The sequence below is a fragment of the Dendropsophus ebraccatus genome, chromosome 8 (assembly GCF_027789765.1).
Source record: "Dendropsophus ebraccatus isolate aDenEbr1 chromosome 8, aDenEbr1.pat, whole genome shotgun sequence".
NCBI lineage: Eukaryota > Metazoa > Chordata > Amphibia > Anura > Hylidae > Dendropsophus > Dendropsophus ebraccatus.
In genome coordinates this window covers 30,508,764-30,532,384 of record NC_091461.1, presented here as the reverse complement: position 1 = coordinate 30,532,384, position 23,621 = coordinate 30,508,764, and the positions used below count along the sequence as shown (strand labels likewise).

Here is a 23,621-nt window from a genome sequence, read left to right as displayed (position 1 = left end):
GTTTTTTTTTATTTTGTTTTATCTCAAAAACAGCGGCACTCATCTAGTGTGTATCTAGAATTACAGCTCAGCCTTATTTTAGTACAATACAAAAAAATCCTTAGTATGTACATGTACATAAATTATCCAATGAAAAACTATATTTACAGCCAATAATAAACATGGAATTTACTGTAAATTAGTAAGCTATTACTAAGCAGCTCTCAACATATAATATGGAAACCATATTGGCCAGAATAAAGGTTTGTCAGTAGAGGCACCCTATATATAATGTGTTTATTTATTTTATTTTTTAAAATATTTATATTTTTATAATGGGCAAGGGGGTATATTTAACTTTTATTGAAGGGTATAAGGGTTTTTCAATACTTTTAAAACATTTTTTTTTACTACACTTTTTTTCACTGTAAAACATGAAATCATTAGATTGCATGTACTGATCTATACTATGCCACAGCATAGCATAGATCAGTGTTATCAGCGATCTATGTATAGAGCCTGCCTAAGAGCAGACTCTATTCATAGATCGCCAATCCGACAGGACCGAGGTAAGAGGCTTACACCCGCCTGCCGGTACATGCGATCACTATAGATTGTGGCGTTTAAGGGGTTAATGAACCGCAGCTGCAACGGTCCCACACACATCAAACCCCTTCAGTGTCAGAAGCGTTCATATACGTTCCTGCTCCACTTGGTATGTGCAGCAGGAACAAACAGTATATCTATGTATTGCTAATGTGAAGGGGTTAAGATTTAGAGAGCTCCAGAAAGAGGGGGAAAAAGCATGAGAGAAGTCTTTTATGCAAGAATGTGGAGAGATGAATACAGTAGAAGAGAGGAGGGTGTCATCCTCAGAGTTATCATTTCATCTGTGTTTTTGTTTGATGGGCACCAGGTGAGAGACTGGCAGAGGAACATGTTGTTAGAGCAAGAGAAAGAGAAAAAAAAGAGAGTGTGTAATAGGGTTTATATTCCTGGAGGTGCCTCTGATATGGCAAATGATGTAGCTTCACTAGATGAGGCTTGGCTTCCAAAGTAAGAACCAGAACCGGCTTCTGCTCCCTGTCAATATGATAAAATACATAGAGGAGCCACCTCGTATTATTCAACTTTTGCCTCCCCGGGAAAAAACCCTGCCTGGTCAATACCGACTAACGATGAAAGCATAGGAGCTATACGTTGGGCTATCAGTTTAGCAAATATCTTTGTCGCTGTTTAGAATGGAAACGGGTCAGAAATTCCGAAGGCAGTCTGGTGGTTTGGTGAGCTTAGGGAGCGTTATAATTATGACCTGGAGGTACTCCTTTGGAAAAGAGCCTACCTGCATTGCATGTTAATAAGTGTCTCGTAAGGATAGAGCCAGTAAAGAGCTGAACTTTCTGTAGTAGCTGTTCACAAAACTGCCCGGCCCAGGGGCCTTTTCAGCTGAGATGGACCGAATGATTTCTTAAATTTCCTGAACTGTAACATCCTCATTCAGTTTGTCTACCTGTTCTCCTACCTGTCTCGTAACTTGGTTTCTCGTTCCCTTTTCATAACAGGGCCAAATTTGAGAAAGTGGTCTCTCATACATGCCTTGTGCGCATTCCTACATCCACCATCCGATTTTCCATAAAGAAATGTTCTTATTCCCCCCCCCCCCCCCCCCCCCCCCCGGCTATGAGTGGGCCATATTTATGATGTGACGTGACAAAGGGGCTACACACCTATTCACCTATTGAGGCATTGAGAAGAAGGAGGCTGCACACATCACCTGCCTCCATTGCACTCACTGACAGACTGGGACGCTGGAGACAGCAGGAGCAGACTGATCTTGTATGGGTGTTCGGTGTGGTTGCACCAGACAATATCCATGTTGTTTCATCTCCCCTGAAGGCAATAAGCATTTTTTTACATCAAGCAACCCACCTGCCTCCCTTTTTGCAGCATGGCTAACTCACCATAACTTGGCGAGACTATAACAACTTCTGCCACACTTTAACCCCTTCACATCCACAATAAATAAATATATATATATATATATATATATATATATATATATATATATATATACGTATACTGTATATATAGATTCCTACTGCACATGCCCCGTGCAGTAGGAATGCATATAAACGTTCCTAGACTGAAGGGGCTTTAAAAGTATTCAGAACCAATCTAATCTAACCAACCGCACACATCAGTGTGGCTGACTGCAGAGCTAACGACAGGCAGCCGCGGTCACGCAGCTGCCTGTCATTAACCCCCTTAAACGCTGCAATGCACAGCGATCACAGCGTTTAAGGTATTAAGTGAAAGGACAAGCAGCTGGTGATATACATTTTATGGGATTTATTTTATTACCACAAGGCCCTGTGGTTTATATGTTTATATTTTTATATTATTCTGATTAAAACTTATCAAAAGTTTATTAATTTTTAGAGGACAGTCCGTGTTTTGTACCCATTAATTACATTAGGTATTGCATCACCTGTCAACCCTGACATTAGGAACACTTCCAGAGCCAGTTGTACCCATCTAGCATACTATATCAATCTTTTCATCTTATTACATTCCCAACATCCAATATTTCCTTTAAATTACACTTAGGATTCATCATTTCTATTTAGTTATTATATCTAAGTACTTTGAGGTCAGACTTTTTTTAATATAGTTTTTTCTATATATTTTTTAAAGGGGTATTCCTTCCCATATCCTTTTTGCATTATGTAATAGCCCACCCATAGCATCACATATTGGTCAATACAATTAATTATGTGTTCTGCACCATTTTGGTGCTTTTTCTGCAGACTCACCCCCTTCTGGAAGCAAAAACTGAGCTAAATGGAGTCCATGCCGACATCATGCTCCTTCCTCCTGGCCCCCACCTTTGGTGTCAGGATCTTGTGCCCTCCCACTCTTTTCAATGTTTGGGTTAGCAGTTATAACAGACGTAGGCTGCAGAGACCTGAGAAACATGTTCCACATCCCCGACACTGACACCATGAAACAGCCCAGCACTGACCTGGCAGCTCCCCAGCACAGACACTCCCTGTATCCCCCCTCCCCCCCAACACTGACAGATTTTGCGGCTGCTGAGCTCCCCAGGACTCTGATCTGACTGCTCCCAGGCAACCCGCCTCCCCCCACACACACACATAGGAGCGGCATCCGCTAACAGTTGCCCAGCAGTCTTACCAGACTGTGCTCCTCGGAACCCCCCAACCCCCCCCCCCTCCACACACACAGGAGCGGCTACCCAGCACCCCTCCTCCCCTTGGCCCCCCCTTCGCCCGACACTGGCCGACTCGGCGGCCACTGACAGCTCCCCAGCAGTCTGACCCAACTGTGCTCGTCTGCACTTCCTGACCGCCCCTCCCCACACAAACATACACACACACAGGAGCAGCTGCCCCTGCTGTCATGATCAGTATATGGTCCAGCTCTGTCCCAGACCTGACAGCTCCATAGCACCCCAGCTTCCTGGTGTTGGGTAGCTGTTAGGTCCGTGCCAGACTAAGAACAGTTAGGTTTAGAAGCATTTCATTTTTTAACTCTTGCGGGGAATACCCCTTTAAAGAAATCTGGGCAAACCTCTTCTTTTCACAAGTGCTGGGGAAGGGGAGGATAAAAGAAATAACATGGTCACACCTCCCCGGCTCCTATACTGGTTGCCGCATACCACCAATCTGGTCCCCTTGTCCCTGGCAACTTTCTGGTCTGAACGGGGACCCAGGATGTGACATTTCAGGTCTGCTCAGCTAGTCAACAGCCATAGCTGAAGGTGATAGGCCCAGAGGTAGGGTGGAGGCTGGCAAACATCTGCTCATCCACGTACAGGCTGTCACCACATATACACTGACCTCCTGCAGCTCCTTCAGCACATGTTTGCTATGGAAGAGAAACGGATAATGACATCTAGAGACCAAAATGTAGTATAGCAACTTCATCCACAGATTACCTTGTAATACACATAATGGCAGAGCCAACATACATACTGTACAGTACATGTATACCCAAGACTGGCACATGGGTTCTGGGACATTGCTTAAAGGGGTGGTCCACCCAAAAAAAATTTCTTCCAAATCAACTGGTGCCATAAAGTGCCAGAGATTTGTAATTCACTTCTATTCTATAGGGGGAATTGACTAGTGGGTGGGGTCTGGCTAACTACTACTGGGGGGTTCTAGGAGACCTGACCAATTTTTTTCTTTTTTCTGTGTTCCAGTTGGGGGTGTGGCTGCCTCTGTTTGGTCGTGCTCTCCACCTGTCTCACCCAGGTGGTGCAATTATTTTTGCAGGTATTAGACAGATCTTACATGCCCAGGGCATAGGCGTATTACACGCCATGGAGAGGCCATAGTAGTGTAGGGTCTGCCTCGATATGAGTCTACCTTATCGTGGTGAGGCAGTTTAACACTGTTTGCAAATAGTAACTAAGAGACTCATTATTTTTGTGGGATTTTTTTGGGCAGTTGGGGGGGCTGCTTTTAACCATTTTCATGTCTATGGTGGTTCTGTACCTTGCTGTTGCGGTGAGCTGTTGCATTTTTCTTTGTTTTTGTGTGTAACTAATGGGGGGTCTGACTACCTAATGGGTGAAGCTGGCTACTGAGGAGGGCAGGTGGGCATCTGGCTATTACTGGGTCTATTGGTTTCCCAACATTTTCAGCCTTTGCACAACACTAGAACTCCTACCAAATGTTTTTTTTCCCCCCAAAAGGCAAAATTTGGTACAAACTACTATTTAGCATTCAAAGAAAATGTAAATGTTAAAAAGAGGATAAACTACCCCCAGCAGTAATGACATTGAGGGCTCCTGTTTCATACCCCTGAGCAGTAAAGACTTTTGGACTTACAACTCACGCCCCAAGTAATCACAGCTTATATTCCATCACATCCCCCAGCAGCAGTCCCTTCTGTCATCTTATTTTCTTCCCAAGCAGAAGTCATTATTCATGTCTTATCCACCCTCTCCCCAGCAGAATTCATGGCTCACAAATTAATTATCCCCCTCAGCAGTGGTCCCGGCTCATCTACCGTAGCACTAAATAAAGTATGATCGACAGCCTAATGAGTAAAAGCAGTGCACTGTAATAGGTCTCTTGCCAGTCTTAACTTCCCTCTGGCAGGTTGCATTGTGGGAGCATGCAGCACATCTGTTAAAGGGATAGTTCAGGGGGGGAAATCAAATCAACTGGTGCCAGAAAGTGCTAGAGATTTGTAATTTATTACAAATCTTGTCTTCCAGTACTTATCAGCTGCTATAAAATGTATTGGAACTCACATTACAATACAAGGACAAATTGATCCAGAGACGTGACATCCAGACTGACTTTTTACCAGGACCAGGTCTGAATAACCTTCATGTTGCTACAGTATTTATTTTTGTATAATAAAGAAACATTTCTGTTGCGGCAGAAGTCCACAACATGTAAACATACTCTTAGGGGCAATGTTTGGTCCCACAAAATTGTTGTGCCTGGGCTCCAGCTGGCAGGAAATAATCAAACCGCTGGTCGAAGCTTGTATGATGAGTGTGGTCGGGTAACCCTGGGTCTGACGACACAAATCTAATTCTGCCTGTTTTTCAAAGAGAATATCATTGTTATTGATACACCTAGGTCTAACAATTCGGCTATGATTTCTTAGTACATAAAAGGTGGAAATTAGAGTATTCCAACAAGGAGTTTACTTCTGTGTTTTTTCTAAAACAAGAGGTGGTAAGCCGACTATCAGTAATCTCTCTAAAAAACTAGCTCCTGCCCTCCAAAGACAGATGTGACCCTCATATTGATATTGTTATCGTTCATGTAGTCAACAAGAAAGAATTGTTGTTGAATGACTGACCACATCATCAATATGTCATGTACATATTTCAAATATATATGGGTAAAAGCAGTATTTGTTTTGAAGAACCTATCTTTTCCAAGTATACAAAAAAATATTGGCGAGAGTAGGGACCACTGGGGTATCCATCTCCACTCCTAAGATTTGTGGATACCACTTGCCAGTAAACTCCAAGGAATTGGATGACATCACTAGTTCCACCAATTCACAGATATACTGTATTCTGTAAATCCTCCTATGTCCTGAAGACACCACTTGACAGCCTTTACACCCATATCTTGAGGAATGCGGGTGTACAGGCTCTTCACATGCTGACTACTTATGAGCGAGTACTAAAATGCTCGGATGCTCGTTACTCGAGACAATTTCCTGATACTCGAGTGCTTGTTTCGAGTAACGAACCCCATTGAAGTCAATGGGAGACTCAAGCTTTTTTGCAGGAGACTCAAGTTCAGTAGAGGGAAGGTCGTGTGAAAACCTGTCAACCTCAGAAATTGATGGAAACACAATGGAAATGGACAGGAAACAGCAGGGGCAGCATGTATGCATGCCTCTGAGGCTGCCTAATGGCACCATTATGCCTAATTCTGTGCAACAGCCTGGTTTAAACAGAGGGACAGCAATGCATTCTGAAACCTGGCGTACTGAATACATCTGCTCAACCAGGAAATGCAGAAACACAAAACAAAACAAAAAAACACAAAACAAATGGATTTTTGGTAGTTTCAAAACTGGGATAGATAGGTAATAAATAATGCTATATGCTTTTGCAGAAGTTGCATTTTTTCTTGCCTTCGATCCGGAGTTCCCCTTTAAGAAAAAATAAAATATTAAATTAAGAAAAAAGTACAATATATCTATACATGGTGTCTCAGTAAGGGGTGGTGTGGTACATCATAGTGCAAATGTTTGGGGGGGAAAGCACACATCCTTCTAAACTATCAAAGTGGTAAAAGTGAACACAAACTGTGCAATCAAACAACAACCAATGAAAAGTGAGATAAGTGCAGAACTTTAAACTTTTACAATGTGAACTATGAACTGAAAACTATGAACCCATCAATAGTGACATCCCATTCCCTAGTTGACGAATGTGGCAAGTCACAATTCTAAGTGCTAACTGGTTTAAGTGCTAACAAACAAGCATGAGCACAGCTAGATAGATTTCTCTCTCATACTGTGCAAACTTACAATATGTATATATCCCAACAAATTAAACTGAAGGGTAACCATCATTTCCAAATTTCTGACATGTCACCAAACTTGTTAGGGTCCAAGTGCTGACCCTAACCCTACTTGCTTAAAGGAAGGGGCAGAGGGCCCTCAGCAGAGTGCGGCATCTGTTCCTTCCTGATCATCACTTCCCATCACTAGACAAACAGAAACAAAAAGGTGACGACCTGACCACCTCTGCCCTATTTTGGCAACTGTTGTGGGTAAGGAGGCTGACATGTCAATATGAAAGTTATAGTCACGTCAATCGTTCTATGAAGTGATAATTACCCTCCCCATTAAGGCACAAACAGCATTAACAAACTATTAACTGTGGCAGTGTGTATCCTAAACGTCATTTTTGTCAACTCCATTTCCTCACTCTCCTCCTCACTTTGAGTTACATCCATGACAACAACCTCACTGTCTGACAACCGGGTCTCATCGTCATCATCAGACACCTCTTCCAACCCCGCTCAAGTCCCCACTCTCATCACCCACTGACTGCGTGAGCTGCATAGTTTGGGCATCAGGACAGATCGACTGCTCCGGTTGCTCTGACTCAGGGAAGGGTCCAGAAAAGAGTTCCTGGGAGCATGGTGGTGGATCTGAATCCCTTCTTTCCCTGGAGGGGCCAGGCTGTGGGGAAGGAGGCTGAGCTAATGGAGCAAGGGTTCCACTCCCTTGGGTAGCGTGGGCGGACTGCGTGGAAGACTGGGTGGGGGATAAGTTACTGGACACATTATCCGCTATCCACATGATCACCTGTTCACACTGCTGTGGTTTCAATATCGGTCTACCATGAGACCCTGTAAGTTGGGCAAAGATGCTAGGGAATGGACGTCTGCGGTGTGCCACTGCTACCTCCTCAACAGGTGCTGCTGTGTCACCCTGCCCTGAACCATGGCCTCCGGCAACGGCATCACTTGGAACCCCACGCCCTCGTCCTCGACCCTTACCCCTGGGGTTCACTATTTTATGGACACTGCACAGTATCGAACTTAGATAGGCCTTGCGTATGAAATACAGAAATCAGGAAAAATACTTGCGCTCCCACAAGTTTTGGGGGGCTGTACGGTACAATCTGGTAGTGGCTGGACCTAGATACACGCTGTGATACCCCCGTCCAATGAGCAGTGAAGTTTTATAAAGGTGTACTACAAATCCTAGCAATACAGTGTAGTACCCACTAATTTAGGGGGGGCTGTACGGTACAATCTGGTAGTGGCTGGACCTAGATACACGCTGTGATACCCCCTTACAATGAGCAGTGTAGTTTTATGAAGGTGTACTACAAATCCCAGCAATACAGTGTAGTACCCACTAGTTTAGGGGGGCTGTACGGTACAATCTGGTAGTGGCTGGACCTAGATACACGCTGTGTCCAATGAGCAGTGAAGTTCTATGCGGGTGTACTACAAATCCCAGCAATACAGTGTAGTACAGCAGGACCACCAGCCCCAAAATCAAAAAAAAAACAAAAAACTGAGCACTTCTTAGGGGTCTGTATGCAACACCTAATGTCCCCTTTCTGCCAGCAGCCGATCACCACAGTGTGCTGCTGAAATTGTGGTAGCAGCACTGCAAGTCCCAGCCAGCAGTCTGTAGTAATACTATTAAAAAACGCTTTGAAGCCCTGAAAAGGGCTGTTTGTTTGTATTGCTAGTATTCCCTGCCTACTGGAATGCTAAATCCTACACTGACACTCTCCCTGACCAGCAGCAGCTCTGTCCCTAATTTCTTCCACCATACGTCTGAAGCGAATACTGCCGGCTGCGCTTTTTATATGGCAGGGTCATTTGATCTGGCCAACCAGTCGCTGCTAGCGACATGTATGGGTTCCACGTGATCGCAGGATGCACCAAAGAGTCTCCTGCATGTTTATTGGATGAGAAATAGCGCCCAAACTTACAGGAAACGGATGATGAGATTTTGTCGAGTATCGCAAGATGCTCATCCGAGTAACGAGTACCATCGAGTACCCTAACACTCGATCGAGTACCAAGCTCGGACGAGCATGCTCGCTCATCACTAATGCTGACCAACTGGAAATTGCTTGGCCAACAGAATGGTCCCAATGTTTCTAAGAAATATCCAAATCATGGACATAGGAGGGGATATTTTTTAATACAGGTCTCAGGAGCCAATCTAAGTACAGTATCTGGAAATTGGCTCCATGACCAACCTGCTACATATAATGAATGACCTGCTACACATTCAATATTTGCGGATCCATGAAAAATATGCATTACGGATGCACTACGGACAAATTTTTTAGGATTTCGGACATAATATATGGTCCTGAAAAACTCCTTAGTCTGCATGATGGCATCACCCATTGTGCACCCTACACTAGAATGCATGATCTTTCCGGCCACAGCGTTCAGATGCGTGCGCATCAGCGCACGCCCGCATCAGAACCTCCAACAGCACACAATGAAGCAAGCGGCCGGAGCCGCTCACTTCATTGTGCGAACTGACAGGGTTTCCTACGGCCGCAATTCATTGAATAGCGGCCGCAGAAAACTAATATGCTAGATATTTGCGGCACCGCATGGGTTCCCGTCTGGAGCGTATACCATATGTATACGCTCTGGCCGGGATCCCATAGATCAATAGGCAGTGTTCACAGGCGCACTGGCAACAACGGCCGTACTTATACGTAGTGTGAACATAGCCTTAATCTGCTTGCAGTGAACTAGTGAAGCATCTGGTAGGAGGCCTTACCTAATGCAAACCCCTGTTTGGAGGGCTTACCTAATAGGGGAAACTACCTGCGGGGGTCAGGTAGGGATACCTACCTTATGGAGGTATTGACTAAAGAGGCCACCTATCTAATGGGGGATATCAGCTACAGGGACCACCCTCCTAATGGGGGATATTATCTATTAGGGGTCCTTCCTACTACGATATTCTATATATAGTGTCTTTTGTTCAGGATCAGAACTATGATTCTCAACAGTATCTGAACTGGGGAGGGGCGCACTTTTTGAGATTCACCCAGTTTACTAAATTGCCTAGAAACTTCTCTGCTAATAAACATCTGCCAGTATACAATTGTGCAACAACCAAAAATTGATCCAATTTTTTTTTTATTTAATTTATTTGCTTGAAATTTCTCTAAAGCTTTGTCCAGCGGGTGCTTTACAAATATTTGTTATGCTGTGAATCAGGGCAATGTTCATCCTGTCTGTACAATTACAATATTGTGCGGGGGAAGTGTACAAATGTAAAATATTGAGGCACAGACTTACAAAGTACAATCATCCGTTAGCAGCTTCCCTGTCACCTCACACCATGGTGTCCAGTGCATTATGTGTGGGACTCTTCTTATTGCAAATCCCATGGGTAATGGAAGCAAAACTGTGAGTAGCTGGGGTTTACGTTTGTATGTATACTGTGCAGCTTATGTATGCATACACATATACATATATGCTGTATTTTCTATGTGGGCATTAACAGCTTTCATTTCCAATACCCCACTGTGAGTAATCTATTGCTCACTGTAGAAAACCTGATAAACTATAAATTGTAAAATATTGTTCAAGATGAATTAAATTACATTTAACTGAATTAATCAATGCAAAGCACATAAGACATACATGCATGCTGTGTAGTAATGAGCCAGAAATTCGTTTTGTGAGCTTCGCAAATTTTTGTTAAAACTCGTTAAGATTCCTGAATCAAATCTTAACGAACTTCTTGAAAACAGCCAAAACTATAGAAGCTACAATAGTGGGCAAATTTTTTAGAGCATGTTGTAAAAGTGTCAAAAATCGGAAAATCACAATAATTTTTTTTTTTCAATCAGCCAGTCAGTCATCTAATTTCCACCATTCCTCTCCTCTCTGTCCCTATATCGCTCTGTTAGTCTCTCCCTGCTCTGCTGTAACTGCCTCCTGCCATCCTGCTCTCTCCTCCAAACACAGCCAATTGGCCACCTCCATTACCGTACAGCCTTTTATAGAGGGAGAGGTGCTGACATCACAGAGGGGCCTGCAGCTGATTGGACATGCGCTAGGGATTATAGTTAATCCCTTTCTCCCGCCCAGTGATGCTCCAGACAGCATGTGCAGCTGCCATTTTGTTTTGTTTTTGCAAATTTTCCTTAAAGGGGTATTCCCCCCAAGAGCTAAAAAAAATAAAATGCTCCCAAACCTAGCTGGTCTTACTCACCAAGTCCCCCTGAGAATTTTGAGCTGGCTCCCGTCTTTCTAGCTGCTTCCGTTCCATAGTTGTGAGTTTTTTTAAAGAGCCGTACTATATCCAACTTGTCGCCGGCCAGAAAACGACATCTCCCATCATACAATGCTTATGTCTGATTGGTCCATGATGTAGCAGAGCTGATATCCACAAGATATATAGGATAAAGGAAAAAAAGCAAAAGGCAGGAGGTGGCGCCTCGTGTAATACCGTAGGTACCAATGGGTAAATGGAAAGGTAGATGGAGGCTCACCTTAAACTCGTTAAGATTCCTGAATCAAATCTTAACGAACTTCTTGAAAACAGCCAAAACTATAGAAGCTACAATAGTGGGCAAATTTTTTAGAGCATGTTGTAAAAGTGTCAAAAATCGGAAAATCACAATAATTTTTTTTTTTTCAATTAGCCAGTCAGTCATCTAATTTCCACCATTCCTCTCCTCTCTGTCCCTATATCGCTCTGTTAGTCTCTCCCTGCTCTGCTGTAACTGCCTCCTGCCATCCTGCTCTCTCCTCCAAACACAGCCAATTGGCCACCTCCATTACCGTACAGCCTTTTATAGAGGGAGAGGTGCTGACATCACAGAGGGGCCTGCAGCTGATTGGACATGCGCTAGGGATTATAGTTAATCCCTTTCTCCCGCCCAGTGATGCTCCAGACAGCATGTGCAGCTGCCATTTTGTTTTGTTTTTGCAAATTTTCCTTAAAGGGGTATTCCCCCCAAGAGCTAAAAAAAATAAAATGCTCCCAAACCTAGCTGGTCTTACTCACCAAGTCCCCCTGAGAATTTTGAGCTGGCTCCCGTCTTTCTAGCTGCTTCCGTTCCATAGTTGTGAGTTTTTTTAAAGAGCCGTACTATATCCAACTTGTCGCCGGCCAGAAAACAACATCTCCCATCATACAATGCTTATGTCTGATTGGTCCATGATGTAGCAGAGCTGATATCCACAAGATATATAGGATAAAGGAAAAAAAGCGAAAGGCAGGAGGCGGCGCCTCGTGTAATACCGTAGGTACCAATGGGTAAATGGAAAGGTAGATGGAGGCTCACCTTAAAGCCCCTTGTGCTTGTTGCATATCACCCCTTTATGGGGTACTGTGTCCTGTTTCAACTTGGCGTCTGTGTTCAGGGCAGCAGCTAGCTTTGAGAGACAGACCGGGATGCTCCCAAAGGGGCCCGTAGAAGTGCAGGCAAATAGCGGAAAAAAAGCGCCAAACTCCTAGATGCCAGCGCTGCCTCAGAGGAATCACAGGAACGATGATGGTAATATTTAAAAAGTTTATTTAAAATACGCACAGAGTGTTACGCGTTTCAAAAGCATAAGCTTTCTTCCTCAGATAGTTGTGCATACAGAGTATAGGACAGTGGGAGTTTAAAAGGACTAAGAGGATTGAGAAAAGGGCGCCAATCCCGCCCATTAATGTTGCTAGGCAATAATATAAACAACACAGTAGGTACACAAACACTAATCAATACAGTTGTATACATAGGGTTGATGTAATGATAAGGCAAAAGGTATATATTACACTGCAGCTATTGGGAGCTAGATGCAGATCGCTACAGATAAATGTAATGAGATTGCAGGAAACCAAAACCGTATCCGCCGTAACTGTACCAATACAAGCGATTATAATAAGCAAAGCAAAATCCTTGTGAAAAGGTTCCAAGCTAAGAAATACCCCCGGTCTCTGGTTCAGCATTCCGCCTCCAGAGCTAGATCCCTTACCCAGAAACAATGTCTACAATCCAGCAAAAACCCAGAGACAACCATGGAGTTTGGCCTCAATTTCATCACCACCTTTTCATCTAATCACAAGGCCATCAAAAACATCCTGTTTAAACACTGGAATATAATAAAACAAGATCCCTTTCTCTGCGACATAGTCCCAAAAAACCCCAAGTCACCTTCAGAACATCCTGCTCCCTGAAAAACATCCTCGCCCCAAGTAAACTGAAAAAAGCTAAGTCTTGTGAATCCCAGAAACCAACAAATACATCTTTCTTGCCCCCCATCACAGGTAGCTACAAGTGTGGCGTTCAAGCCTGCAAGCGCTGCTCCAATATAACACATAAAACCACACATTTTGAGTCTAAAGTCACCGGTGAGACTTTTTCAATAAAGAACTTCCTGAACTGTGGGTCAACCTATGTTGTATACCTACTAGAATGTAGAATGTGGAATTCAGTACATAGGTCGCACAACCCAAGCCCTCAGGAGCAGAATGAACCAACATAGAGCTAATGTGGAGAAGGGGTTCTATCTACATAGTGTATCCAGACATGCCATCGATTGCACTAACTCCAACTTTAGCGCCTTCCGCATTACCCCCATCGAGCAGATCCCCAAAGGTGGTCATAGATTCCAATCCCTGCGCAAAAGGGAAAATTTTTGGATCTATAAGCTTAAGACCCTGGTTCCTAAAGGATTAAATGAATATATAGAAAACGTGTATTAATGTCATATAACATGCCACCTGCTAAAGATTTTGCTTTGCCTTTACTAATATTAATACCAATATTTTGGTGCAGTTCATTCTTATTTATATTCTTATATACTATCATAGATATAGTGGTTTGCTTGTTTGTTTGTTTGTTTGTTTATCACCATGTTCCTATGTCTTATTTTTCTGATTATTTATTACCAATTATTCCATGTATCATCCCCCATGAATATATCCATTATATAAAATTCCATTATATATATTTTTTTTTCCTTTTTTTTTTATCATTGATTACTAATTATTATCATTATTCTCTCTTTTATCCCCCATGAATTTATCCTACTATTATTTATTTATTTATTTATTTATATTGATATAGACTATTCACCATCATGATTTTATTCCCTTGATATGGTTTTATCACTAATTCAATGATTTTATGTGTTAATATACCCCCTGAGGAATGTGTTTACCTCTAATCCCCTTATGTTATCCTTATATACATCTAGGTATTCATTTATCATCATGAATTTATTCCAATAGTTTACCTATCTATACTTGTGTATATATACATTATCCCTGTTATGCTATAATCCCCTCCTCAGTTTCCACTACCAGCTGCAGTTTACCTCTAGCTCCCAATAGCTGCAGTGTAATATATACCTTTTGCCTTATCATTACATCAACTCTATGTATACAACTGTATTGATTAGTGTTTGTGTACCTACTGTGTTGTTTATATTATTGCCTAGCAACATTAATGGGCGGGATTGGCGCCCTTTTCTCAATCCTCTCAGTCCTTTTAAACTCCCACTGTCCTATACTCTGTATGCACAACTATCTGAGGAAGAAAGCTTATGCTTTTGAAACGCGTAATACTCTGTGCGTATTCTAAATAAACTTTTTAAATATTACCATCATCGTTCCTGTGATTCCTCTGAGGCAGCGCTGGCACCTAGGAGTTTGACGCTTTTTTTCCGCTATTTGCATCCACAAGATATAGCAGAGTGACATAGCAGTATTGAGAGTGTTGCGTAGCAGAGTCGAGAGTGTTGCATAGCAGAGTTTAGTTAGTTGAGTCACAGGGGGCTGCAGGTCAGCTGTGAGCTACGGCGAGTGGGGGGGGAACACAGGCAGGTGCCGCTTCAGGAACTCCGTGACTGATTGAGGAATGCTCGGTGTGCTGAGGGTGAGTCAGGGGGGTTTAGCTGGCGGCCGTCCGTGATCCGATGAGATGCGGCTGGGGTGGGGAGGGGGCCGCTACCGGTCAGGAGTGATGCGGGGAGGAATGCCCAGTCACTGAAGAGATGCCGGGGGAGGCCACTGTCAGATGGGATCCAGGGCAGGAGTTTGCCGCGGGTGCCGGTCACTAGATGTTAGATGAGATGCGGGGGGGAGCGGGGAGATCTGGGGAGGGTGATAGCTGGGGGGGGGGATTGTGCTGGTCACCACGAGATCTTGGTGGGGGGGTAGCGGGCTGCTGCCGGTCAACATCGGCGGGAGCTTCGGGGGAGGCCACTGTCAGATGGGGGTGGGCGGGGGTGCCGCTGGCGGCCGTCCGTGATTTGGAGGGGGGGTATTGCCGCAGGCACTGGCAGTCACTGAACAGATGCCGGTGAGCTTCAGGGGAGGCCACTGTCAGATGCGATCTGGGGGGGGGGCATGGGGGCTTGGAAAGATGGAAAGTTATGGGTGGTCAATGTATTAATGCAAAAATAATTTTGGGGGGAATACCCCTTTAACGAGTCGGCAGGAAGTCCCTTCACTCATTTCTAATACCGTACACGTGTGTTTGTGGATTTATATATAGGTTATATTGGCATTGACAACCCAATAAGTTTATACCTTTTACCTGTGTTTTTTTAACCCCTTATAACCTGCGTTATCATTTTTCCTCCTTGTCTTCCAGACGCCATAACCATTATTTTTTAATCTACAGACTCATATAAGGCCTTTTAATGAATTATGATGCAGGAGGTCCTGTGAAAGGTCAAGTGTTCATCCCGTGATATACATCCAGTATATGGAACCTATAACACCCATATATCACAGACATATAAATGCAGCCTAATAGTGGCAGGGGCCCATAGGCTATACCCGTGTTTTCCAGAACTCCCTAGGACTGCATCTAAATTCTTTAGCCACCAGTAGAGGTGAGTGAAGAGAATCTGGCAAATTGAGATTTGCTGGGAATTGCGCTGTCATTTCACTTTGTTCTGCAAAGTGAATTCACTCTAGTTCGTTTCGAAAATTTGCAAAAGAAAAAAAAATGGTGGCCACACATGCTGTCTGGAGTGTCTTAGGGCAGGAGAAAGGGATTAACCATAATCCTTAGTACCCATCCAATCAGCTGCCTCTGTGATGTCAGCACCTCCTGCTCACCCTATATATAATGGGATTTGTTAACAGAGATGGCCAGTCAGCTGTGTGTGGAGGAGAGAGCAGGATGGCAGCAGGCAGAGCAGAGCAGGGAGAGACTAAGGGTGCATTCACACTACGGATAATATCCCGCGGATATTATCCCGCGGAATTCTTCCGCTTGCCCTCACGCATGTAAATTCTTTGGGCAGACTGCTGAATCTGCACATGGGCGCGGGCTCATGAGTTAAGTGGGAGCATGCGGGCGCGATACCGTAGTGTGTATGTGCCCTTACAGAGTGATATAGGGACAGTGAGGAGAGGAATGTTGGAAATTGGATGATTGGCTTTTTAAATTGTGATTTTCCAATTTTTGACACTTTTACAACAACATGCTTTAACAAATTCTTCCTTCTGTAATAGTCCCAGTTTTGTAGATAGTATAGTTTGTCTGTTTTAATGAAATTTGTTAAGATTCAATTCGCGAATCTTAGCGAACGGCCGGTCTTAGCCCGGATCTTAGTACGGGTCTTAGCCCGTACTTAAGTGACGGCCGGATGATCTTTCCGGCCGCGGAGTTCTGATGCGGGCGCATCAGCACGTGCCCGCATCAGAGCTTCCCATAGCACAGCCGCTTCCCATAGCCAGAGCCGCTTGCTTCACTGTGTGAACTGACAGGTCGTTCTGCGGCCGGAATTCACTGAATTCCGGCCGCAGAAAACTGACATGTCAGTTTCTTTGCGGCGCCGCATAGATCCCGGCCGGAGCGTATACGATTTGTGTACGCTCCGGCCGGGATCCCATTGAAAGTAAGGTTGTGTTCCACCCCGCAAAACTACGGCCGTAGTTCTGTGGCGAGAACTACGGATGTAGTTTTACATAGTGTGAACATAGCCTTAAACAGTATCTGTTGGGTCTGTTCTCTATTCTCTATTAGACTTAAATGCCTCCACTTCAATACAGGTGCAACGGGCACAGTTCCAAAAATAATATTAAAGTATTGTAAAAAAAAAAAAAAAAAAAAAATTTGTGAAGCTTGCCACCTCTTGCCACCAGTAATACTTTTTGATACTTTAAACAGTATCTGTTGGGTCTGTTCTCTATTCTCTATTAGACTAAAATACCTCCACTTCAATACAGGTGCAACGGGCGCAGTTCCAAAAATAATATAAAAGTATTGTAAAAAAAAAAAATTATTAGGCACAACGGGTTTTGAAGTCGAACTGACTTCTTTCTCAAGTGTCATATCGCATCGATTTGACACTTGAGAAAGAAGTCAGTTCAACTTTGAAATGCGTTATGTCTAATAAATGTATTTATTTTCTCCAATACTTTTATATTATTTTTGGACCTGCGCCCGTTGCACCTGTATTGGAGTAGAGGTATTTTAGTCTATTGTTTATCCCGGTGAGGATATAGCGGAGTGGCTGCAGTTCAACTTTGGTTTACGCCCTTGTGAGTGTTGTGACTCGCGTTTGAACAACTATCTCAGGTGAGAGTTTCCAACTTTTCCACTTGCAGTGTCTGGAGCCATACGGTTTTACACTATGGAGCGCTGTTTAGCATTTCAGTATTCTCAATTAGTAATTAAACAGCAAAGAATTTTAATGGCAAATTTTGTAAACAGAAAGAAAACTGAACTGACATTATTTACGTCATTTTGCATCCCAAAAAATGTGGAATTAAAGCAATCAAAAAGTCTCATCTCTGTCAATATAATGCCAATGGAAACTTCTGCACAATACGCAGAAAATCATCTCTCACACTTCTCTGTAGATGGAGTTATATGGGTCAGAATATGGCAATGCAAAGCAACTTATGTTTTTCCATTTTTTTTTTAAAGTAGTACAGTACAGTAAACAGTGTACAAACCAAAAAATCTCCAGAATCCACTTTCCAGAAATTTCCAAAATTTCACTCCATAAATATAAATATTTATTGTTTCAACTGCGCATTACATTTTACGGGTGATACAACTAGTTCCACAAAAAAAATGCAAGCTCGCATACGGCTGTGGGGAAAGAAAAATAAAAACATAGAAAACAAAGAGAAATAACTGGAAAAAAAATTACTGTCCCCATAAAGTTTCACCTACCTACAGCTTTGTCAAATGTTCTTTTCTCCATCTCAGGCACCATGCTGTCATCTTCCCCTCAGTCTTGAAGGCTCATCGTCTTGAAAAGTTCTGTTTACAATTGGAGGGAGCTCAGGGTGAAAGCAATGTAGAAATATTACTTAACCTGGGCAAGAAGAACACAACACTAATACAAAAGACCTTCCAAGAAGCTTCCATATTTACCTGCCTCAACCTACAGGTAAATGGTCTAGTACAGGCACCATAGTCACATTTCTTTTGCTTGCTCAGGCCCCCACAAAAATGGATCTCCCTTGGATGCAAAGTCTGCAGCTATTCTGCTTATATTTCTATACAGGTTCCAATCCCTGAGGAAGATAAAGAGATCGGAACACTAACTATTGGTATTAAGACTGTGGATGAGTCTATAACTAACACTAGTAAGGTGCTTGTGAGGAAGCAAATAACCAACGTTCTGATCCAGACAGACAAAGCTGTTTACAAGCCCGGCCAAATGGGTAAGAGAATGAAAATGTGTTCTAGTGTTCTCGAGTTTTTGTTTTTAATTTTCCAATTACTGTAATGTTTTTGTCCCAAAAACATCATCATTCTCCTGCATAGAGTATGTTGCAGCTCAGCCCTGTTCTTTAAACTGTTTTCAATGTAATTATGTTACTTTTGTTATAGTATGGTGCCTATCTGGCACATTATTAAAGAGATATTCAAGCCCTAACCGGGGGGGGGGGGGGGGTGCTAAAAAGGAAAAGAAAAGAGAACATACATACCAATCTTCGGTTTCCCACAGCTCCTGTTCACTTTGTCCCCTGATCTTCTACCTTTTTCCCACCTCTGACACAAGCACTTTGGAGCAAAACCTCCTGACTCAGCCAATCACTGGGCAAGATGGTGCACTACTGTGTATGGTGATTGGCTGCAGAGTCGTCAGGACCTGCTCCCAAGTGAAAACACAGAAACCAGCACTTGAGCTGGAAAAAAGGAAGCCTAAACAGAGGGTAAGGGCCCTATTACCAGGAGCAATAATCGGCCAAATCAGGTCGAGTTGGCCAATTATCGCTCATGTAATAGAGACAATGATCAGCCGATGACAATTATCATGAGCCGATCATGTCTTTAAGTCTGGACCTAAAATCATTGGTTGGTGGTCGCACATTGCTACATGTAATAGAGATGCGCGGCCAACTGCTAACTATTGAATAAACTGACAAAACACAGCAATCACGGGAATAGCCAGATATCCCTCCAGGGGAGGGAAGCCTAATGCCTATTGCCTGCAGGGATATCTGGCTATTCCCGTGTTTTGAGACTCGTAACTGAGACTCCACGGACCCTTCTTTTGCATATTTAAATGTATAGGGGGCAATGCATCAGTGGAGACTCTTCAGTGAGTACTCCAATTGATTTTTTTTGTCGCTGGTCTCCCTGAGTTCAGCGATTGCTGTGTTTTGTTGGTCTATTTTTCATTGCCCCTGTTAGCTACACTGACGAGGGGCAACTACCCCAAAACGATTGTCTGTGGATTGATGCCTGCCTTGGTAAACCCTTGTCATGTTGCAATACTCGCCACAGAGTTAGACTTTGACGTAAAAGGGGCCACCCTGGTGTTTCCCTATTTATGTTCCAATACTCGCAACCGAGTGGGACTTAAGGGGTTACGTATCAGGGTGGTTTGGTCTACTCCCCACTGGGAGGCACCCCCTTGGCAATAGGCTTCCCTCGCCTGGAGGGATATCTGGCTATTCCCGTGTTTTGAGACTCGTAACTGAGACTCCACGGACCCTTCTTTTGCACATTGAATGAACTGGTATACATTATCTCCGCTCCTGGTCTTCTTGTGCCCTAAGCTTCACGCTCGGTGCCAAGGCTGCAGCTTCAGAGCGGCTTGTCTGAGCAGGCAGACCACTCAGCCAATCACTGGCCATGGTGGCTCCGAGAAGAAAGACTGGAAGCATGGAAGATATGGTATAAGAGTTTAGGCCAAGGGCTGCATGGACATCACTAACGGTGTCCATGCGACCCTTCGAACTGTGTAATAGGCTCAGTAAATAAGGGTTGATCAGCACCGATCTAGCAGATCATCGTTTGTTTACATTATTGATCGGGGCGCCATCGGCCTGTCTAATAGGCCCCTAAGCTTTATTCTTACCCACAAGACAATCAGTCTTTGTGTAGAGATTGTGAAGTTGTCTTTATTCCAGAAGAGTGTGAGCAATGAATATGTGTTTTTCTAAATATGTTCAAGTTCTTATTAATAAACTAGATGTAAACTGTTACAGTGAGATTCAGAGTTATGTCCATTAATGAAGATTTCAACCCAGAAAACATTATGGTAAGTTTGGTTACCTTTACAATTTCTAAGCACCCTTTAAGATCTAGTACATCATAAAGCTAATGGCAACACACAACCACGATAACTGTTCTTTTTTTTTTTTTTTCTTCAGATTCCAATAGTTGAAATACAGGTTAGTATATCAATGTAGTTAATATTATCAGATTAAGGCTGGGTTCACACTACGTATATTTCAGTCAGTATTGTGGGCCTCATATTGCAACCAAAACCAGGAGTGGATTAAAAACACAGAAAGGATCTGTCCACATAATGTTAAAATTGAGTGGATGGCCGCCAAATAACAGTAAATAACGGCCATTATTTCAATATAACAGCCGTTGTTTTAAAATAACAGCAAATATTTGCCATTAAATGGCGGCCATCCACTCAATTTCAACATTGTGTGAACAGATCCTTTGTGTGTTTTTAATCCACTCCTGGTTTTGGTTGCAATATGAGGACCCCAATATTGACTGAAATATACGTAGTGTGAACCCAGCCTCATAGTAATTTTATCAATCATTTTAATTATATTAATATGACAATAACTACATTTTTTTATAATATTGCTTACATTTCTACTACAACTAATTATATCTAACAACAGAATAAAATAAAATAATATAGAATATAATAATAATAATAATATACAATAATAATAATAATAATAAAACACATTTGAGCAGATTTCCATTGAATATGCACCAAAAATGTGGCATAATTTGCATTAAGAAAAAGGTTTATACACATTTTGCCACTTTTCTGTTTAAAGGGGTGTGGCTTTAGTAAAGGGGTGTGGCTTTAGTGAAGGGCTGTGGCTTTAGTGAAGGGCTGTGGCATATGATGCAATACTGTGCCTAGAAATGAGCCAGAATTCTGGTGCAGTTTAAGCCAAATAATGGTTGTTCTGAACTTAGACTGGATGACGAATCTTCGGGTCTCTAACTGTTGCAAACCAACAATTGCCCGGAACAGCCAACAATATGTTTTTGACTGCCCTGGTATGATGAGTGCTGTAGTTTTGCAACAGCTGAAAGGCCAAAGATTCCCCATCACAGGACAAGACATAATAAGGATACAAATATGGTTTCTGGTAAATCTGGGCCAATATTCTGGATTCTCTGCTTTGTTCATTTTACTTTAATTAGAAGGTTTTGCTGATATAATTCTGAGTCTGTAATCTGCAGAAGAAAAATGCAGCATATGTTTAAATCACCTACAGCGCCACCACAGGAGAAATAAAGAATTACACAGTTTACAATTCAATGCACTGTCCATGTACTGCTAGAACTTGCAGGCAAACTCTCTTTGTAGTAAGCCTCCAATCCATTCTCCTTCTATTACTTTATAATTCCCTTCTAAGATATTGGATTTTCTAAAGCAGACAACTCTTTTAACTAAAATTACAAACTGCAAGACACTTTTTTTCAGTTTAATCTACAAATAATATACATATTACACAGCATGGTATATTGATAATCTCCAATATATAGATGTTCCACTAGGATCCAGGCAGAAACAGGATCAGTCAATGGTTAAATGTGAACCTCAGCCAGGGAATTGCTGATCTCTCCCTACTACTCTCCTCCGAGCCCCCATTAGGGATGTATACCATCAAAACCAAGAACTTTGCCCAGACCTTCAGTGTGGAGGAATATGGTGAGAACATTCTCATATCTAAATATCTCGATATAACAGTAAGTTGTATGATAATGGACTTTTCTCCAATATGTTTCTTTCAGTGCTCCCAAAATTTGAGGTCAATCTTCTGTTTCCAAAGTTTGTTATGTTCAACAGTGTGCAATTCCCGGTTACAATCTGCGGCAGGTGAGTTTATTTTCCATTACATTGAGTTGCATACTATATTGAGCTGCAGGATATCTTCAAGAACCTAAAACAGAGCCATATAAAAGATTTAAAGCATAACTGCCATGACTAAAGACCAGAGTGGTCTAAACGCGTAGGAGGTAGGTGGTCTCATGTAACCTGCTTTTATTTTTTGCTCTTATAGATCATCAATAAACTGTGTCGGGTGATGAGCTGGAAAACTGCTGTTCTTAACTGTAACATTAGATAAAAAATGATTATTGTGCAGCTCTATGCACAATAATCATTTTTATAAATTACTTTAACCTCAATTTGGCAAGTAAAGATCTAAGCAAAACAATGGTTTCCTGCATATTTAGATGCTCCTAGCTGTACAAAGAGCCCATAACCAGCACAAAATCGAGAGTTGTAGAATTCTAAGGTGCTCAAAGATTGTGCCATCATGACCACATGAGCAATGACTGGATCATTCATCTGAATCAGGGACTAAGTCAGATTTCAGCTTTTTATTGTAAAATCACAGATATATGGGTTGGGAGTGGAAAAACATGTATTTCTCTTCAGAAATATATTGATACTCTATAATTTTGCTTACATTTAGGTACACCTATGGGAAGCCAGCCCAAGGGAATTTTACCACTTCCATTTGTAGGCAATATTACAGAAGTAGGCATGGAGAAACATCTGAGGAATCTCCTATTTGTGCTCATTTCCTCGGAAAGGTGAGAAATCTACAAAACAAATAAATAAATAAATAATTAACTTTATTTATTTAGTTATTAAACACCATAAGATACCGACATTATCTCTTTTTCCTTTACCTCAATAACTTGAGAGTACCCAGCTTTTTTCTCTCTCAGATACTTGTGAGCTGGACTATTTTTTCTAAGCATAAAAACCATTAAACAGCTACAGTCTACATATGGGTAATTCTCCCCTTCTTAAAGGGGGGCAATTACCAGCAGGAATGGCTGATATTCATTCAGTGTAATAGGGCCTTAATCCTATGGTTGGGTGGAGGAACCCGTTGATTTTATGAGTCTGGAGTTCCCACAGTCCCAAGATTCTAAACAGAATCAAACAAGTAGTGGGACTGTGGTTGAAGCGCTAAAATACATCTTATAGCGTATATTTATTCACAATTACATATACGTGTATACATTAAACACAAACAAATACGTACAAACTAGGTGGTTATGACTATTTACAAGTGTTAGGGATAAAAGATGGGTCACCCCTGTTGCGCCCTGCCTATTGCTGGGGTGGGACCCAATGGTTTAGGCGTCCCCAAATGTCAGGAGGGACTAATCCTATACTCGGGTTGTAGTTGTC

General features: G+C 42.5%; 1 protein-coding gene across 3 annotated transcripts in view; it reads left to right on the top strand.

Moving 5' to 3' along the window:
* Window positions 1-10,287: 10,287 nt before the first annotated feature.
* The window catches only part of LOC138799208 (alpha-2-macroglobulin-like), a 49,336-nt gene continuing 36,002 nt past the window's right edge, over window positions 10,288-23,621 (top strand). For all 3 annotated transcript variants that reach the window (XM_069980092.1, XM_069980093.1, XM_069980091.1), the window contains exons 1-8: window positions 10,288-10,403; window positions 18,173-18,356; window positions 18,474-18,633; window positions 20,410-20,462; window positions 20,575-20,595; window positions 21,968-22,121; window positions 22,205-22,289; window positions 22,891-23,011. In XM_069980092.1, coding sequence (XP_069836193.1) covers window positions 10,336-10,403; window positions 18,173-18,356; window positions 18,474-18,633; window positions 20,410-20,462; window positions 20,575-20,595; window positions 21,968-22,121; window positions 22,205-22,289; window positions 22,891-23,011 — 846 coding nt within the window. In that variant the 5' untranslated portion in view covers window positions 10,288-10,335. The remainder of the gene's footprint in view (window positions 10,404-18,172; window positions 18,357-18,473; window positions 18,634-20,409; window positions 20,463-20,574; window positions 20,596-21,967; window positions 22,122-22,204; window positions 22,290-22,890; window positions 23,012-23,621) is intronic.